The 16,113-nt window shown below is 48.1% G+C and overlaps 2 protein-coding genes across 2 annotated transcripts in view; one reads left to right on the top strand and one right to left on the bottom strand.

Moving 5' to 3' along the window:
• slc5a11 (solute carrier family 5 member 11) overlaps positions 1-15,729 on the top strand; it is a gene marked incomplete at its 3' end in the record, with an annotated part of 49,515 nt that extends 33,786 nt beyond the window's left edge. Inside the window, exons 12-15 of the mRNA XM_079520926.1 lie at positions 9,981-10,149; positions 11,603-11,818; positions 12,953-13,694; positions 15,500-15,729. Of these exons, the coding sequence (XP_079377052.1) occupies positions 9,981-10,149; positions 11,603-11,818; positions 12,953-13,694; positions 15,500-15,729 (1,357 nt within the window). The remainder of the gene's footprint in view (positions 1-9,980; positions 10,150-11,602; positions 11,819-12,952; positions 13,695-15,499) is intronic.
• Positions 1,431-4,833, bottom strand: LOC306936252 (E3 ubiquitin-protein ligase RNF216-like; the record flags this gene model as incomplete). Its single annotated transcript, XM_079519744.1, has 2 exons — positions 1,431-3,031; positions 4,773-4,833. 2 exons carry the CDS (start codon positions 4,831-4,833, stop codon positions 1,431-1,433), a joined length of 1,662 nt encoding a protein of 553 aa, XP_079375870.1.
• Positions 15,730-16,113: the final 384 nt, after the last annotated feature.

The raw sequence follows: 16,113 nt of genomic DNA, 5'->3' as shown, positions 1-16,113 counted from the left end.
GTGCTGCGGCCATCTTGGATCCTAAACACAATATAAACAAGGGGAGAGGGGTGGGGCCGAGAAAGACCCTTACTCTGGGGGATTGAATGCTCTACCGGCCACCTGAGGCATTGCCGCCCCCATAATTACTTGCGCAAGCAGAGCGCGCAAGTAATAGTCTTCGTCCATGTCACCGTTTGATGCGTATGCGCCGTGCCAGCGTATGATGTAATGACTACTTGTGCTTGATATGGCAGTGGTGTCAGATTACATACATGTATACTGTATACATAGGGGCAATTCACTTTAATCCTCCCGACACTAAAACATATCGTCATTACGTCACCATCGAAAACCAATTACACCCTGGCATTGGGTCCTTTAATCCACATCTTTATTACGTCATCATTGAGAGCTAGTTATACCAGTTATACCCTGACGTCATATGCTGCTACGATACATACGCATCAAACGGGGCATACGCAAAGTAACCACAGTATACCGCTAATCAACTTACAAATTACACATATACATAGAGGCATTTCCTTACCACCTTTCACCTTTCCTTTAATCAACCCGACACTGATCGACATATATTCTACACCATTGAAAGCCGATTAATCCACATCTTTATTACGTCATCATTGAGAACTAGTTATACCAGTTATACCTGACGTTATGCTGCTACGATACGTATACACAAAGTAACCACAGTATACCGCTAATCTTACAAATTACATATACATATACATAGAGGCATTTCCTTTAATCCACCCGACACTGATCGACATATACGTCAGCATCGAAAGACGTCTCTTACAGTTACCATACTTAACAATACTACTTTTTTACCTCCAAAAAAGCTGAGATTTGACAGTGTGTAGCGGTCGACAGTACTTGCGCGCTCTGCTTGCCCACGGCCTATTTATGTGCAACAAGCAAGTAGGCACTCGACAGAGTGCAGTTTTAGTTGTAAATGTAATTATCCAAGATTTTTTTTGTTCTCTTTGACATGTTTCTTTACTGTTAGATTTTTCTCTTTGCGCAGCCTCTCCCTAAACCCCTCCTTTTCTTTTCCCTTTCTTAAAGCAAAAAAAAAAAGATGAAAGATGAAAAGATGACAATAAAGTTGATTCTTCAGACGACCCTCGTCTAAACGGCCCACCTCTTACGGAGCCGCTTAGAAACATCAACAAGGACTAAAGGCTCATACATAGTCTGGATTTTCGGTGGTTAGGTGACCACCGAACTACAACATGACGTCACAAGCCACGGTGAAGAGCAAACCACTGCCACCGCTCCAGCCCTTCTCTCTGTTTTTACTCACCACCGCTCAACGTTATTTCAGCTCCGGTGGTCAGCTCACCACCGGAGCGGTGGTCACCTCACCACCGAAAATCCAGACTATGAATAGGCCTTGAGGGTACACCGTCTCCATAAAGCGGGCCACCTCAGGCTCGGCGTGCCACCTTTTTGGCCTGCATGTGCAGAGGAGGACCGACGCGCTTCCGTGAATTATGATGGCTCTTCTTGCTCAGCTCCGCCTCGCCCTCCTTCTGGAGTGCCTTGATGATTTGCTGATCATTTTTCTTGGAGCTAGCCGACTGTGAGCACTTGTCACAGCGACTGCAGATTCCGCCTACTAGTGCCCGGCTACTGCACCCGCAGAAGTGCCCAGAAATGTTTGTCATTTGCTTTCGGCAGACGTAGCACATGTGGCTGCCACAGCGACACGTCATGTGGTTGCATCCCTCAGTCTTGACCAGACCTGCACCGCACTTCGCACACTTCCTCACCCACGCTGCCGTCATGCGCTCCTCAAAGAGCACCCTGGTCCTGATCTCGTCCGTCTCCGTGACCTGCTCACACGTCTTGCCCACATGATGTTTCCATCGGACGCGACACTTCTTGCAGCTCTCCTTGCGGCATTGCGGGTTGGGGCAGCTGAACACGGATATATCTTTGTCCAAGAGGGCAGGGAAGTTGCAGGATGGACACCGTACCAGTTCGTCACCGCAGGCGGCAGCGACCGCCTCCTCTGCTTGTCTCTCGTAGTATTTACACAGGATGTTCTCTGGCAGGACTTTCTCCAGTTCACGCACTGGGTATGAGCAGGTGCAGCCACCCTCCATGCAGCTCAGCTCTGACTGTCCAGAGCCAAAGACTGCCTCCCGAGCGTATTTGACCAGGCACTCTTTACAGAAGAGATGACCGTCCGAACACTGGGTCATCTTCTCAAACACAAACTCTCCATAGCAGCAGCCACACTCTATCAGCTGGCCTTCCTTTTTATATTCATCCTCATTGACCTGCAGTGCCAGCAGGAAGCCCTCGTGCTCTGCCCACTGCCTGAGCTCCCTCTGAACGGAGGCTTCCAGTACTGCATCAGTCTTGAAACCGTGACGTTCATGTTCAAGGAGATACATTCTCCTGTTGAATTTCACTGAGCCGTGCTCAAACTGGAAATCTATGAAGCAGCGGTCAGAGGACGTTCTACTCTGTTGCCTCTTTCCCGAAGGGTTGCCTGATTCCTGCCACTTGTTCACAGCTTCAGATAAGGCCTTTCGTGTGAGTGCATAGTGTCCCTTGAGAGCACCGAGAGCCCATTTGATGTCGTGGTAGCCGAGTATCCTGAAGTCGGCCATCAGCAGGTGGACAGCCTGTTTCATGGCCGTGCCTCCCACCGTCTCCAGCTTGCTGTAGTCAAACAGGTCCTCGGCCCCCTGAGTCCGTGTCCCTCCCGACTCTAGCGGGACGCCGGCGGGAACTTCTTCAGTCTCTCTCCTGGGATACGCTGGGTTCTCCAGCAGCAGATTACACACAACATTCAAGTCATTGTTTTCTTGGACAAGTTCCGCTACGTAGTCTTCTCGGACATCAGGGAATAAGTCCAACACCTCCTCGGTGATCGAGTTTCCCTGCCGTGGCACGGAGGAGGAACCACGCCTCGTGTCCGCCATGGGGGGGATGGGTGCTGGGGCTGGTGGGACCACGGCCAGGGCAGAGGCAGGTCTGACGGTCGGTGCCGAGGCCAGAATGAGATCAGGGTCGTCTGTCGTGGGGGGGGGGGGATTAAAGCCTGCGACGCAGAGGGTACAGGATCATGAAAATATGCTTTTGAATACTTGTATGCACAAGTGCTGCTCTGGCTATTCTTTCGAAATTTAAATTAAGGATTGAACCCAAACTGCAAAGAGCGTGGTACTGTACATTCATAAAAATAGACAGGTTGGAACTCCATATTCGCGCAAGACTGAGGTCATTTTGATGACGTCGGTGTGGAAATACATTTTGGGGTATAAACTAACATGCGGCTCGTCCGATTTGATCAGATGTGCTCCAAGTCTATGATGTCAGTCGTCTGTGACATATCTATGATGTATGACTCCAAATTTGGGCAATGGGTCAACCCAGTCTGAGCACCACTGACTTAACAATATATACTGAAAGTCATATTTAAAACACATTGTCTGCTGAAAATGTATATTATGTGTTTTAATAGCCATCTGTTGTCTGCGATTGATACACGTTTTATATAGCTTGATACGGAACAGCTTAAAACAACTTTTTGCCCTGAGCCGGTTGCTATTGGCGACACCTTGCTCACCCCCGCATGTGCGGAACGTGCTCGTGCATGCGTAGACTATACTGTTATAATTAGGATCTTTTTTGGCTCTTTACTCAAAAACTATGTCGCTGTCCGTTGCGCTGATCAGACATCCGAAGTTTCGGATCCGATTCCTGAATTCTAATCGGATCGCGATTGAAATATAAATGTTTCTCGAAAGATAGCTATATAGCGTGAGCTAATGGTAACATTAGCCTTTTCTTACAATGGACGTCTGCGAGCCTCCTCAGAGTGGGGAAAACGGAGGTATACTTGAGTAGTAATCTCCCCGATTCCGGCCCAGCGCAAGCTATTTAGCACTTGGCACTTTGGCCACGCGGCTGCAGTCTAAGTTTTAACCCATTTTGGGGCGGGAACCCCTTTTGGTGTTTTAAGCATTACGACGTAATGATTACGTTATACTTTAGCTATTGAAAAATAGCTAAAGTATAGCTCGGTGGCGTGCTACCAGCTTGTAGGTCTGAAAATGTGGTCGTGAAAATGTGGTGCAAATCTATGAATATATATTCCAGAGCGAACATTTTTAACTAAAATATTTGCTTCTGGGGGGTCCCTGGAACAACATATTTTGAGATGGGGGTCCGTGGCCCAATAGAGATGATTCTGGGGGTCCTTGACATGAAAAAAGTTGAGCACAACTGACATAGAAGCATGGGTTTTTCAGAAAACTATTAGGATTTAGAAGCCTATTTTTTAATCGCCATCAGTCCAAAATGGGTTAAAAGTATTTGTATGGCTGTCCTTCGTTCGTACTCTAGACCAGGGGTTCTCAACGTTTTAGGCCGGGGACCCCCATAGATGCTTTGGCAGTGTCTCGGGACCCCCGCCCCGCCCCCTCCCGACCCCCAATGTAAATTGACCGCTACAATAACCTTAATAATAGAGACAATACACCATAAATAAATACTGAAACCAGATATAATCATTAGGGAAGGTGTATGTATGCACTATGTGTACTATGTAAACCCTTCATTTCCATTTTCCAGCAATTCAGTTGCAAAAAAATAAATACACTTTTTTTCTTTTCTTTTTTTTTGTTGAAAATAATTAATTTTCGGGACCCCTCAAAATAATTTGGCGACCCCCCGAGGGGTCGCGACCCACGGGTTGAGAACCCCTGCTCTAGACTCTAGAGAACCGCCTGACCAATGGACTTCAAACTCACCATGCGTAGTACCGTAGAGGAGTCTGGACTTCGGCCCAGAGGCAGAGAGTATGGGCTCCATTTTCGTCACCGCTAAACCCCTTATCCCTAACTTCTTTGCCTTTTTTTACTATTTTGCAAAACATTTTTGAATAGTTCAACTAGCCAATCTACATTGACACATTGTGAGCTTGTAGACTGGTCATTTTAACTATTCAAAAATGTTTTGCAAAATAGTAAAAAAAAAAAAAGGCAAAGAAGTTTAGGGATAAGGGGTTTAGTGGTGACGAAAATGGAGCCCTATATGCGGAAGCAGGAGGAATTAGAAAATGACCGGGCCAATCTGTGACTGCGTTTCAACTGCTGATAAAATAACTTTAGCTTGTGTGCTTGCTTACCTTTGAATGAAATTCGGAATGGCTTGTCGTAGTCAACAAAAGCATCTCATCATAGCACTGTTTATATATGACCCATTTTTTTAGATTAGTCTATTCAAAAGAATTCCATGAACCCATTCTGGGCGGGAACCCCTTTTGGTGTTTTAAGCATTATTTAAAACTTTAACTATTGAAAAATAGCAGATCTACAAGCTCATAGCGCGGCACCGAGTGCCGTGCTACGATCTTGTAGGTCTGCTATTTTTGAAAAATCGTGAAAATGTGGCGCAAACCTTGGACTATTCTTTCGATTTTAACTCAGATCTTTCTGGGGGAGTCCCTGGAACAGCATATTTTGAGATGGGGGTCGGCGGCCAATTACATATAATTTTTGGAGTCCTTGACATGGAATATTGAGTGGTATAGGCCTAGAAACATAGTATTTCAGAAAACTGTCAGGATTTAGAAAACATTTTTAATTTCGACGTCAGGCCTAAATGGGTTACGTTCTATAGTCATATTGTATATTATTTTTAACATTTATTTTACCTTTGACGATATTCGATATTTTGTTGTTATTCCACATGTCATGTCTATGAATTGATTGCATAGTGCTTAATGGAAACAAGACCGCAAGGACTTATTTTTTTGTGCTATCCCTTTTGGTCTAAGTGTTTGACTATACTCTGAAACTATTCAATCAATCAATATTTTAGTCATCTGAAATGTTTAAGTCAACTAATAGTCTACAGTTGATTTACGTCAACTAAAATGTATTTTGGCAGGCCTTGATGGCATCGTAATGCTTAATTGGCTTATCCCATTTTGGGCGGGAACCCCTTTTGGTGTTTTAAGCATTATGTTATACTTTAGCTATTGAAAAATAGCAGATCTACAAGCTCGAAAAATCGTGAAAATGTGGCACAAATCTTTGAATATTTATTCTTTCAGGGCCAAAGTTTTTAACTCAAATCTTTGCTTCTGGGGGGGGGGGGGGGGGGGGGTTCCTGAAAAAACACATTTTCAGATGGGAGTGCGGCGGCCAAATACATATATCTTTGGGGGTCCTTGACATGAAAATGTTTGAGAACGACTGACATAGAAACATAGGTCAGAAAACTGTCAGGATTTAGAAAGCATTTTGTAGAATCGTCCTCAGGTCTAAAATGTGTTATACTTAGCTTATGTGCCGAACGTCCACATTTGCAGTCAGTCCAATCGGACACTGTGTTATAGCCTGGAATCCAGACTGGGTTCACTCCGTTCAGCTGTGAAGTAAAAAAAAAGTTAAATCATTACTATGGAGTATACACTGCATAGACACACAAAGCTGGGCGTAATCTGTGGTAGTATACAATGAACCCGGTCTACACTTCCTATACCATTCAAGGTTATAATGTATATGGTTATATGTATGTCGCGCCAACCATGAGGCCATTTCTTTCATAACCTCTGCCGCCCTCCCGGGCCATAAATAAGAAAGTATAGTTTGTGGAGAAACGTTACGTGCGTATACTGCCTGGGATGGTCCATGTTGAGGTGATGATGGATGGTTGATGGGAGGATGATGATGACTGACACAGAAACATGGGTTTTTCAGAAAACTGTCAGGATTTAGAAGACATTTGTAGAATCGTCCTCAGGTCTAAATGGGTTTTAACAGGAAGCGTTGAATTCCCACACTTCTCATTTAATGGCCCAGCAACAGGTGGCGCTATTTCCCCTCTTTTTTGGCTGCAGAAGGATCACTCGCGTCCTTCGTAAAAGCCTGCACGCCATTGATTACAACGGGGATTTGACTTGACCCTTGATTGTATTACCTTAGTAGTCACTGTTCATGCTTTGTTTTTCAGTTGCTGTAGTTTAAAGTTTAAATCTACCACGACAGTGGTGGATTTAGAATTAGCAGAAAAGGTGTCTTCAAAACGGGTCTGTGGAAACCAATGGGTGACGTCACCGCTCCCTTAGTCCCCCCCCCCCTCCCCTCTCCTGTGACGTCATGTGGCAGTCAAGACCCCCCCATGATGTCATGTTTGTGCGTGCCCCCAAAGGCGCCCCCCGCCACTCACTTCACACAAGTGTGATTGTTTTATGGGGGGGACATATGGCACTTGGGCCAGAGCCTGATGATAAATGACAAGAGGGTGGGGGTGACCAATAGGGGGGTTTCTAGTAGTATTGGTTATTTAGCTCATTTGTGGACAATGATATTTGACCTGGAATGCCTATATATGGTGTTATATACAGTCCAGGTATGTCCGTCTCTTCCTCTGAGGTTTTGAAAGGTACCTTTCAAAACCTTTCAGGCGAAAGGTACCTTTGGAAGCCACACCTCTGATGGGTGGGGTTTAGCCTTAAGGGGTGTGTTTTTTTCACCCACTGTGTAATACAATGAATGGACAGTAGGTGGCAGTAGGACAGAGGCCAGAGTATCTATACATTCCAGCTTGCAAATTGAAATTTAACCAAGTAATTTGCTGCTGTCAAGGCTGTGAAACATGTAACAATATACCCAGCATTACTCAACTTACAATCCGGGAAAGCATCCGTGTCATTTTAGATGTCGTTGCTGCAGGGCAGAAACCCCCCTATCTCCAATCCTGCTGAATTGGGTTAAATATCATAAAAGGGGCACGGTAGTTGTTAAAGTTAAAAGTCGGAGGCGGACGAGGATATTGCTCCGGAGGAGGACCGACGTGCTCCCCTGAATGATGCGGACCGTTCTTGCTCAGCTCCGCCTCGCCCTCCTCCTGGATCCCCTGGATGACTCGCTCGTCGTCCTGCGCCGGGTCGCTCCACACCGAGCACTTGCGACATTGGCCGCAGGGCTGGCCCGGCGAGCGCGCGTGCCGGCAGAAGTGGCTGTAGCCGCCGATGGGCTCTCGGCACACGTAGCACATGTGGCCGCCGCAGCGACACGTCATGCGGTTGCAGCCCTCGGTCTTGACCAGGCCGGCGCCGCACTTCGCACACTTCCTCACCCGCGCCGCCGTCATGCGCTCCTCGAAGAGCACCCTCGTCCTGTCCATCTCCACGACCTGCTCGCACGTCCTGTCCACGTGGTGGTTCCATCGGACGCGACACCTCCTGCAGCTCTCCTCGAGGCATTGCGGGTTGGGGCAGCTGAACTGCAGTATGTCTTCGTCCAGCAGGGCCGGGAAGTTGCAGGACGGACACCGTACCAGTTCGTCACCGCAGGCGGCAGCGACCGCCTCCTCTGCTTGCCTCTCGTAGTATTTACACAGGATGTTCTCTGGCAGGACTTTCTCCAGTTCACGCACTGGGTATGAGCACGTGCAGCCACGCTCCATGCAGCTCAGCTCCGACTGTCCAGAGCCAAAGACTGCCTCCTGAGCGTATTTGACCAGGCACTCTTTACAGAAGAGATGACCGTCCGAACACTGGGTCATCTTCTCAAACGCAAACTCTCCATAGCAGCAGCCACACTCTATCAGCTGGCTGGGCTCTTTATTTTCATCCTCGTCGATTTGCAGTGCCAGCAGAAAATCCTCACGCTCCCTCTGAAGTATCGCAGGAGTCTTGGAACGGTACCGTGCCGTTTTATGTTTCTTGCCTCCCACTGTCTTCTGTCTCGCGGCCTTGCCTCCCTGCATCGTCTTCCGCTTCACGGCCTTGCCTCCCGCCGTCTTCAGCTTGCTGTAGTCTATCCGAGTCCCTTCAGACTCTAGCAAGACGCCGGTGGGAACTAATTCAGGCTTCAACAGTACATTACACACGACATTCAAGTCATTGTGTTGCTGGACAAGTTCCATAACCAGGGGCATCTAGATGGCTTTTCCCCCCGCTCTGAGGTTCGGGACCGGAACTGAGATTCGTGCTTGAAGCCAATTCCAACCTCCTAAATAGTCTTTCCTCGTGGTCTGTAGTTGCAGGATTGATGCCGGGGACGCAGAGGGTACGTACGGGAGGGACGGGAGGATGAAGACAATTGAGTGTTTTCTCAAAGCAAACTACCCCAGTAGTAGTTAGTATTCTTCATTCACTGTCTCAGACTGAGACACTTTCACTCGCAGTGAAGTAATATTCAACCTGTCAAAAAACTAAAATGGCGGATCGTGATGCGACACTGAGGTGACACCGATGACGTCGTCGTGGAACTCCATATTGGGGCAAGATTGCTATGCTCTGATTGGATCAGACGTACTCTGACGGTGAGAGGTATACCTCTGCATGGCAACACATTGACCCTTTGGTCAAAGTGGTCCCGCCCCTGTTCGTGCCCATTGGTTGGACAAAAATCACCTCTCTCCACTACCATTGGAGTTGCCAATAGTGTATGTAAGAGAAAATCCAGACTATGTATGAGCCTTACGGCCACGCTACACCAGGCTTTTCTCGCGCGTTTCTCGCGCGTTTTCTCCCGCGCGTGCGTTTAATTTAGGTCCAGTCCTATTTTAAAAAACGCACGCGCGGGCCGCGCGTTTACCCTAAACGCGCGGCCCGAGAAAAGCCTGGTGTAGCTTGGCCGTTAAAGGCTCATACATAGTCTGGATTTTCGGTGGTGAGGTGACCACCGAACTACAACATGACGTCACGAGCCGCGGTGAAGAGCAAACCACCGCCACCGCTCCAGCCCTTCTCTCTGTTTTTACTCACCACCGCTCAACGTTATTTCACCACCGGAGCGGTGGTCACCACCTCACCACTGAAAATCCAGACTATATTACTAGAATGAGTCTTAAGTCAACGTGTGTGTGTGTGTGTGTGTGTGTGTGTGTGTGTGTGTGTGTGTGTGTGTGTGTGTGTGTGTGTGTGTGTGTGTGTGCGTGTGTGCGTGTGTGTGTGTGTGTGTGTGTGTGTGTGTGTGTGCGCGTCGGTCCTTCTGTGGCAGGGTCTTTGTGCTGGTGCTGGTGGTGGTCTCCGTAGCGTGGATCCCGGTGGTCCAGGCCAGCCAGGGGGGTCAGCTGTTCATCTACATCCAGTCCATCAGCACCTACCTGCAGCCTCCCGTCTCCATCGTGTTCCTCATGGGATGCTTCTGGAAGAGGACCAACGAGAAGGCAAGCTTTATTTATATCTCTTTGTCTTTCAGCTACAATTTACAATTTAGGCCGGGCATTTAGCAGACACTCTTAATCCATTCTCGACACCTTTTGGTGTTTTTTTAAGCATTATTTTATACTTTAGCTATTGAAAAATAGCAGATCTACAAGCTCACTATTTTTGAAAAATCGTGAAAATGTGTGCGCTAATCTTTGAATATATATATTCATTCAGAGCGAATGTTTTTAACACATATCTTTGCTTCTGGGGGGGGGGGTCCCTGGAACAACATATTTTCAGATGGGCGTCCGCAGCCAAATACAGATAATTCTGCGGGTCCTTACATGAAAAAGGTTGAGCACCACTGATATAGAAACATTTTTTTCAGAAAACTGTTAGGATTTAGAAGATATTTGTAGAATCGACCTCAGGTCTATAATCCAGGGTGACTTACAGTCAGCAAGAAGAACAACACATGGTAATGCATCAAATACATCAAGGAGCATAAGTAGTTAATAGAGCAGGCACATTTTGAGGACATTTCCCCCGAACAAATTGCAACAGAAACGCTTTCTGCTGTTTTTGTTTCATAAATATGTTTGTAACAAACATGTGAAAAGTTCTAAGAAATCCCAGTGGTGCAACATAGAAAACCGTTTGCACCGTTTGTAAAACTACAAACGGTGCAAACTTTTGCTCCTGAAAAATAGCAGATCTACAAGCTTCTTGTAGGTCTGCTATTTTTGAAAAATCGTGAAAATGTGGCGCACATCTTTGAATATATATTCTTTCAGAGCAACTGTTTTTAACTCAAATCTTTGCTTCTGGGGGGTTCCTGGAACACTATTTTCAGATTGGGGGTCCTTGACATGAAAACGTTTGAGAACGACTGACATAGAAAACACGAGGTTTTTCAGGATTTAGAAGGCATTTGTAGAATCGTCCTCAGGTCTAAAAATGGGTTAATGGTCAGACCATCTCTCTGACCTCCGTCCGTCCGTCCGTCCGTCCTTCCAGGGGGCGTTCTGGAGCCTGGCCCTGGGCCTGCCCATGTCTCTCTGACCTCCCATCCCTCCATGCGTCCATGTCCAGGGGGCGTTCTGGTAGCCTGGCTTGGCCAGCCTCATAACGGGGATTCACTGAAGATTCTGGGGAGGAAACATCAGTGAACCCTCGCTATGAGTCTGGCCGCGCCAGGCTAGCGTTCTGGGGCCTGCCCATGTCTCTCTGACCTCCCATCTCTCCATGCGTCCATGTCCAGGGGGCGTTCTGGAGCCTGGGCCTGCCCATGTCTCTCTCTGACCTCCCATCTCTCCATGCGTCCATGTCCAGGGGCCAGGGGCGTTCTGGGGCCTGGCCATGTCTCTCTGACCTCCCATCTCTCCATGCGTCCATGTCCAGGGGCCAGGGGCGTTCTGGGGCCTGGCCATGTCTCTCTGACCTCCCATCTCTCCATGCGTCCATGTCCAGGGGGCGTTCTGGGGCCTGGCGCTGGGCCTGCCGGTGGGCTGCGTGCGCATGGTGCTGGACTTCGTCTACCCGGCGCCGCTGTGCTACCAGGAGGACGACCGGCCGCCCGTGGTCGGGAGCGTCCACTACCTCTACTTCTCCACCATGCTGTCCTTCCTCACGCTGGCCGTGGTGGTGGCGGTCAGCCTGGCCACGGAGAGGCCCCGTCCGGAGCAGGTGAGCGGTGTATAGTGGTCAGTCGTGTTGATTTCGTCGACTAAAACTAAGATGAAAATTTGTTCGTCGACTACCTTTTTTCACTGACGAAAACTAAATGGAAACTAAGCTATGATGCTAAATATATTGACAATTTCGTCAACAAATAAAAACTAGACTAAAATGTTAGGAAGGGACTAGTGGACAAAATAGTATAAGTCATTTTACACTTGGTTGCATGCTGAAAATAGCTGATCTACAAGCTTGTGGATCGGCTATTTTCAGTAAGTGTAAAATCAGCATCAAGCATTGACGGCATCAAGGCACGCCAAAATAAGTTTTAGTCGACTAAATCAACTGTAGATTTAGTCGACTAAAATCTTACAACATTTAGTCGACTAAATCAACTGTAGATTTAGTCGACTAAAATCTTACAACATTTAGTCGACTAAAACTGGACTAACACTAAAACATTCCAGGTGACTAAAATGTGACTAAAACTAAGTGAAAACTATTCAAGAGACTAAAACTAAAACTAAAATCTAAATTTGCTGCCAAAAACAACACTGGTGGTCAGTCTGGCCACGAGCAGGTGAGTGGTGGTGGAGGTGTAGTGCACGGGTTCCCAAAGTGGGGTCCGGGGACCACTAGGGGTACTTGAGGGAGTACCTAGCTCAATTAGAGGTAGTTAGGAACCAAATGGACCCATCTGTAACTCAGAGAGTGTACAAATGGCAGGGTTAATTTGGTTCCATTTGTACACTCTCAGAGTTAAATTAATTAATTAGTTTTACAATATAAATTGGGGTACCAGAGATAGAAATGGTCCGTAGCATAATGCGTGTGAAACTGGGGGTCCGAAATGAATATGTTTCGGAATCACTGCTAGAGCCGTAAAAGTTCTCCCTTAACGGGGTCACTGGCATATGTTTTCAAATGGGGGGGTCCGTGACCTAATACATGTTGATTTGGGGGTCCTTGACACAAAAAGGTTTTAGGAATATTCTTTACATATATATAAATTAATATTATGCATATCTTTTTCACAGATTTTGCCCGTCTCTCAGGCCTATACTGTCTCTCTACTGTGTACTATATGTTTTTAAAGTTCACCAGTGAAGTAGATTTCGTGTCGTTGCTTTGTCGACGCTATAGGTCAGTCGTCTCACCTGGTTCACCAGGATGGATGCGGTGGAGGAGAACCCCAAGGAGAAGCTGGCGGGTGTCCTCACGGTGGAGGGGAACCCCAAGGAGAAGCTGGCGGGTGTCCTCACGGTGGAGGGGAACCCCAAGGAGAAGCTGGCGGGTGTCCTCACGGTGGAGGGGAACCCCGAGGAGAAGCTGGCGGGGGTCCTCACGGTGGAGGGGAACCCCAAGGAGAAGCTGGCGGGTGTCCTCACGGTGGAGGGGAACCCCGAGGAGAAGCTGGCGGGTGTCCTCACGGTGGAGGGGAACCCCGAGGAGAAGCTGGCGGGTGTCCTCACGGTGGAGGGGAACCCCGAGGAGAAGCTGGCGGGTGTCCTCACGGTGGAGGGGAACCCCAAGGAGAAGCTGGCGGGGGTCCTCACGGTGGAGGGGAACCCCAAGGAGAAGCTGGCGGGGGTCCTCACGGTGGAGGGGAACCCCGAGGAGAAGCTGGCGGGGGTCCTCACGGTGGAGGGGAACCCCAAGGAGAAGCTGGCGGGGGTCCTCACGGTGGAGGGGAACCCCAAGGAGAAGCTGGCGGGGGTCCTCACGGTGGAGGGGAACCCCAAGGAGAAGCTGGCGGGGGTCCTCACGGTGGAGGGGAACCCAGTGGAGGCGTCGGGAGGAGAAAGACTCACACAGACACACGAGACGGAACAGAATAGAACAACAGCAGCAACAACAGCAGCAACAACACTCCGTCAGAGGACAGGTGGGTGTGTTACTGCTTTTCACAACTCTTTTTTACCAAACGTTAAATGTAGGTATAGGGTAAGTGATTTTCCTTTGTTCATCCATCCATCCATCTTCAACCGCTTATCCGTAGTCGGGTCGCGGGGGCAACAGCTCCACCATGAGTGCTCCAGACTTCCCTCTCCAGAGCAACATTAGTGACTTCCTCCTGGGGGGATCCCGAGACGTTCCAAGGCCAGTGAGTCGATGTGTTTCCTCCAACTGCGCCTTGGTCTTCCCCCGGGGGTCTCCTCCCAGTGGGACGTGTGTCGAGGACCTCCCTATAGGGAGACGCCCAAGAGGCATCCTAACCAGATGCCCCGAACCCACCTAAGCTGGCTCCTTTCCAGGCGAAGGAGCAGCGGTTCTACTCCGAGTCTCTCTCGTGTGACTGAACTTATCACCCTATCTCTAAGGGAGATGCCAGCCACCCGTCGAAGAATACTCATTTCGGCCGCCCGAGAATCGGAGCAGAATGGGGCAGTATTGCAGTCGCTGTACCGCACTGTTGTGACGAAAAGAGAGTTGAGCCAGAAGGCAAAGCTCTCTGTCTACCGAGCAATCTTCGTTCCTATACTCTTACCTATGGTCATGAAGTGTGGGTCATGACCGAAAGAATATGGTTGCGAATACAAGCGGCCGGAATTTTCCTTTGTTAATGTGTTAAATAGCTCCATATTCTGTTGGTACTCGTTGCACTGATTGCTATAGTGTGTGTGTGTGTGTTCAGTACCAGGGGGTCTCACTGTCTCTCCAGCTCTTTAGTAACTATAAAACCGAAGCTTTTAATTGATTTATCTTTTGCTGGATTCTCTCTCCACCTCGTTGGGTACAATTGGTATTCCGACGTCAAAATGTATCTGCTATTTACTTAAGGAGCTGGAGAGAATTTCGTCAGAATCTATTGAGAGGATATCCAACTTGAGATGGAGCATCTCATTTGTTTCAATACAATGCTACTACAAATACTCAATATACACACGTACAAATGCATATATGGTTATAGCTTGCCCACCCTCTCCCACCCACACCCCTCCCAGCCCTCAACTCGATTTGCAACAAGAAATGGAGAATGCAATACAGTGACTGCGACCGCCTGGGAAAACCCCTATAGCTGTTACTGAAAAAACTGTAGTGATGCCGTGAAGCTTGTTGCTGTGGTCCCTGAGGGGGGTTCCAGGTGGTCTCCGGCTAACTGACGCAGAGTTGGTAACCAAATGGACCCTTATAGATCTTTAACTCTCGAGGGTGTGAACTGCGCATTCAATTTACGCTCTCAAGAGTAACATTAATGTTAAACATCTGCAGTACATAATTTACAAGAAGTCTACACAATTAGAGAATGTAGAAGAATTGTTATTTTGATCGACGTTGGCCTGTTGTCTCTCCTATTATCAAAACGGCATGGAATTGTGGACAAAATCGTACACAATATTCAACGTTTTGGGTCTGAGAGGCTAAAGGCTCATACATAGTCTGGATTTTCGGTGGTTAGGTTAGGTGACCACCGAGCTACAACATGACGTCATGAGCCGCGGTGAAGAGCAAACCACCGCCACCGCTCCAGCCCTTCTCTCTGTTTTTACTCACCACCGCTCAACGTTATTTCAGCTCCGGTGGTCACCTCACCACCGAAAATCCAGACTATGAATAGGCCTTAAATCTCATCAAAATGGTGGTCCGTACGTGGCTCAAATGCTGAATAAATAATGGACGACCTCGATATGAAAAGGGCTGAAAACCACTGATTTACACATTTGAAACATTCCGTTCCTCCCTCTACAGATTCTGCCCCTTCGGCGTCCACTGGTGTCCGAAGCCAGTCGAAGCTGACTGCTGCCCTCTATTGGCTGTGTGGGATGGAGCGCCGGGAGGGAGGAGCCAATCCTCCTCCGCCTCCTCCCCTTCCACCAATCAGCTCCCTGAAGGAGGAGCCATGTCTGAGACACCTGGTCAACGCCAACCTCATCATCAGCCTCTCCGTATCCGTCTTCATCATCGCTTACTGGGCTTGATCAGGGGTGGGAAGTAACCAAGTACTTTTACTCTCAAGTACTGCACTTGAAGATGGAGTGCCGTGATTTTTGTACTATACAGTACGTGTTTATGGAGTTAACATTACCCTAATAGATCCCCAGGTGTTTTGTATGTGGGGGCGGAGGTGGCTCAGGGGTAGAGTGGCTGGATGGCAACTGCAAGGTCGCCTGTTCAAACCCGGGCTCCCCCAGAGTCAGTGTCGAAGTGTCCTTGAGCAAGACACCGAACCCCAAATTGCAACCCCAAATGTGTCTATGGAGTTAACATTACTCTAATAGATCCCCAGGTGTTTTGTATGTGTCTATGGAGTTAACATTACTCTAATAGATCCCCAGGTGTTTTGTATGTGTCTATGGAGTTAA

This window comes from Electrona antarctica (assembly GCF_951216825.1).
Source record: "Electrona antarctica genome assembly, chromosome: 14".
Classification (NCBI taxonomy): Eukaryota; Metazoa; Chordata; class Actinopteri; order Myctophiformes; family Myctophidae; genus Electrona; species Electrona antarctica.
This window is presented reverse-complemented; position numbering and strand designations above follow the sequence as displayed.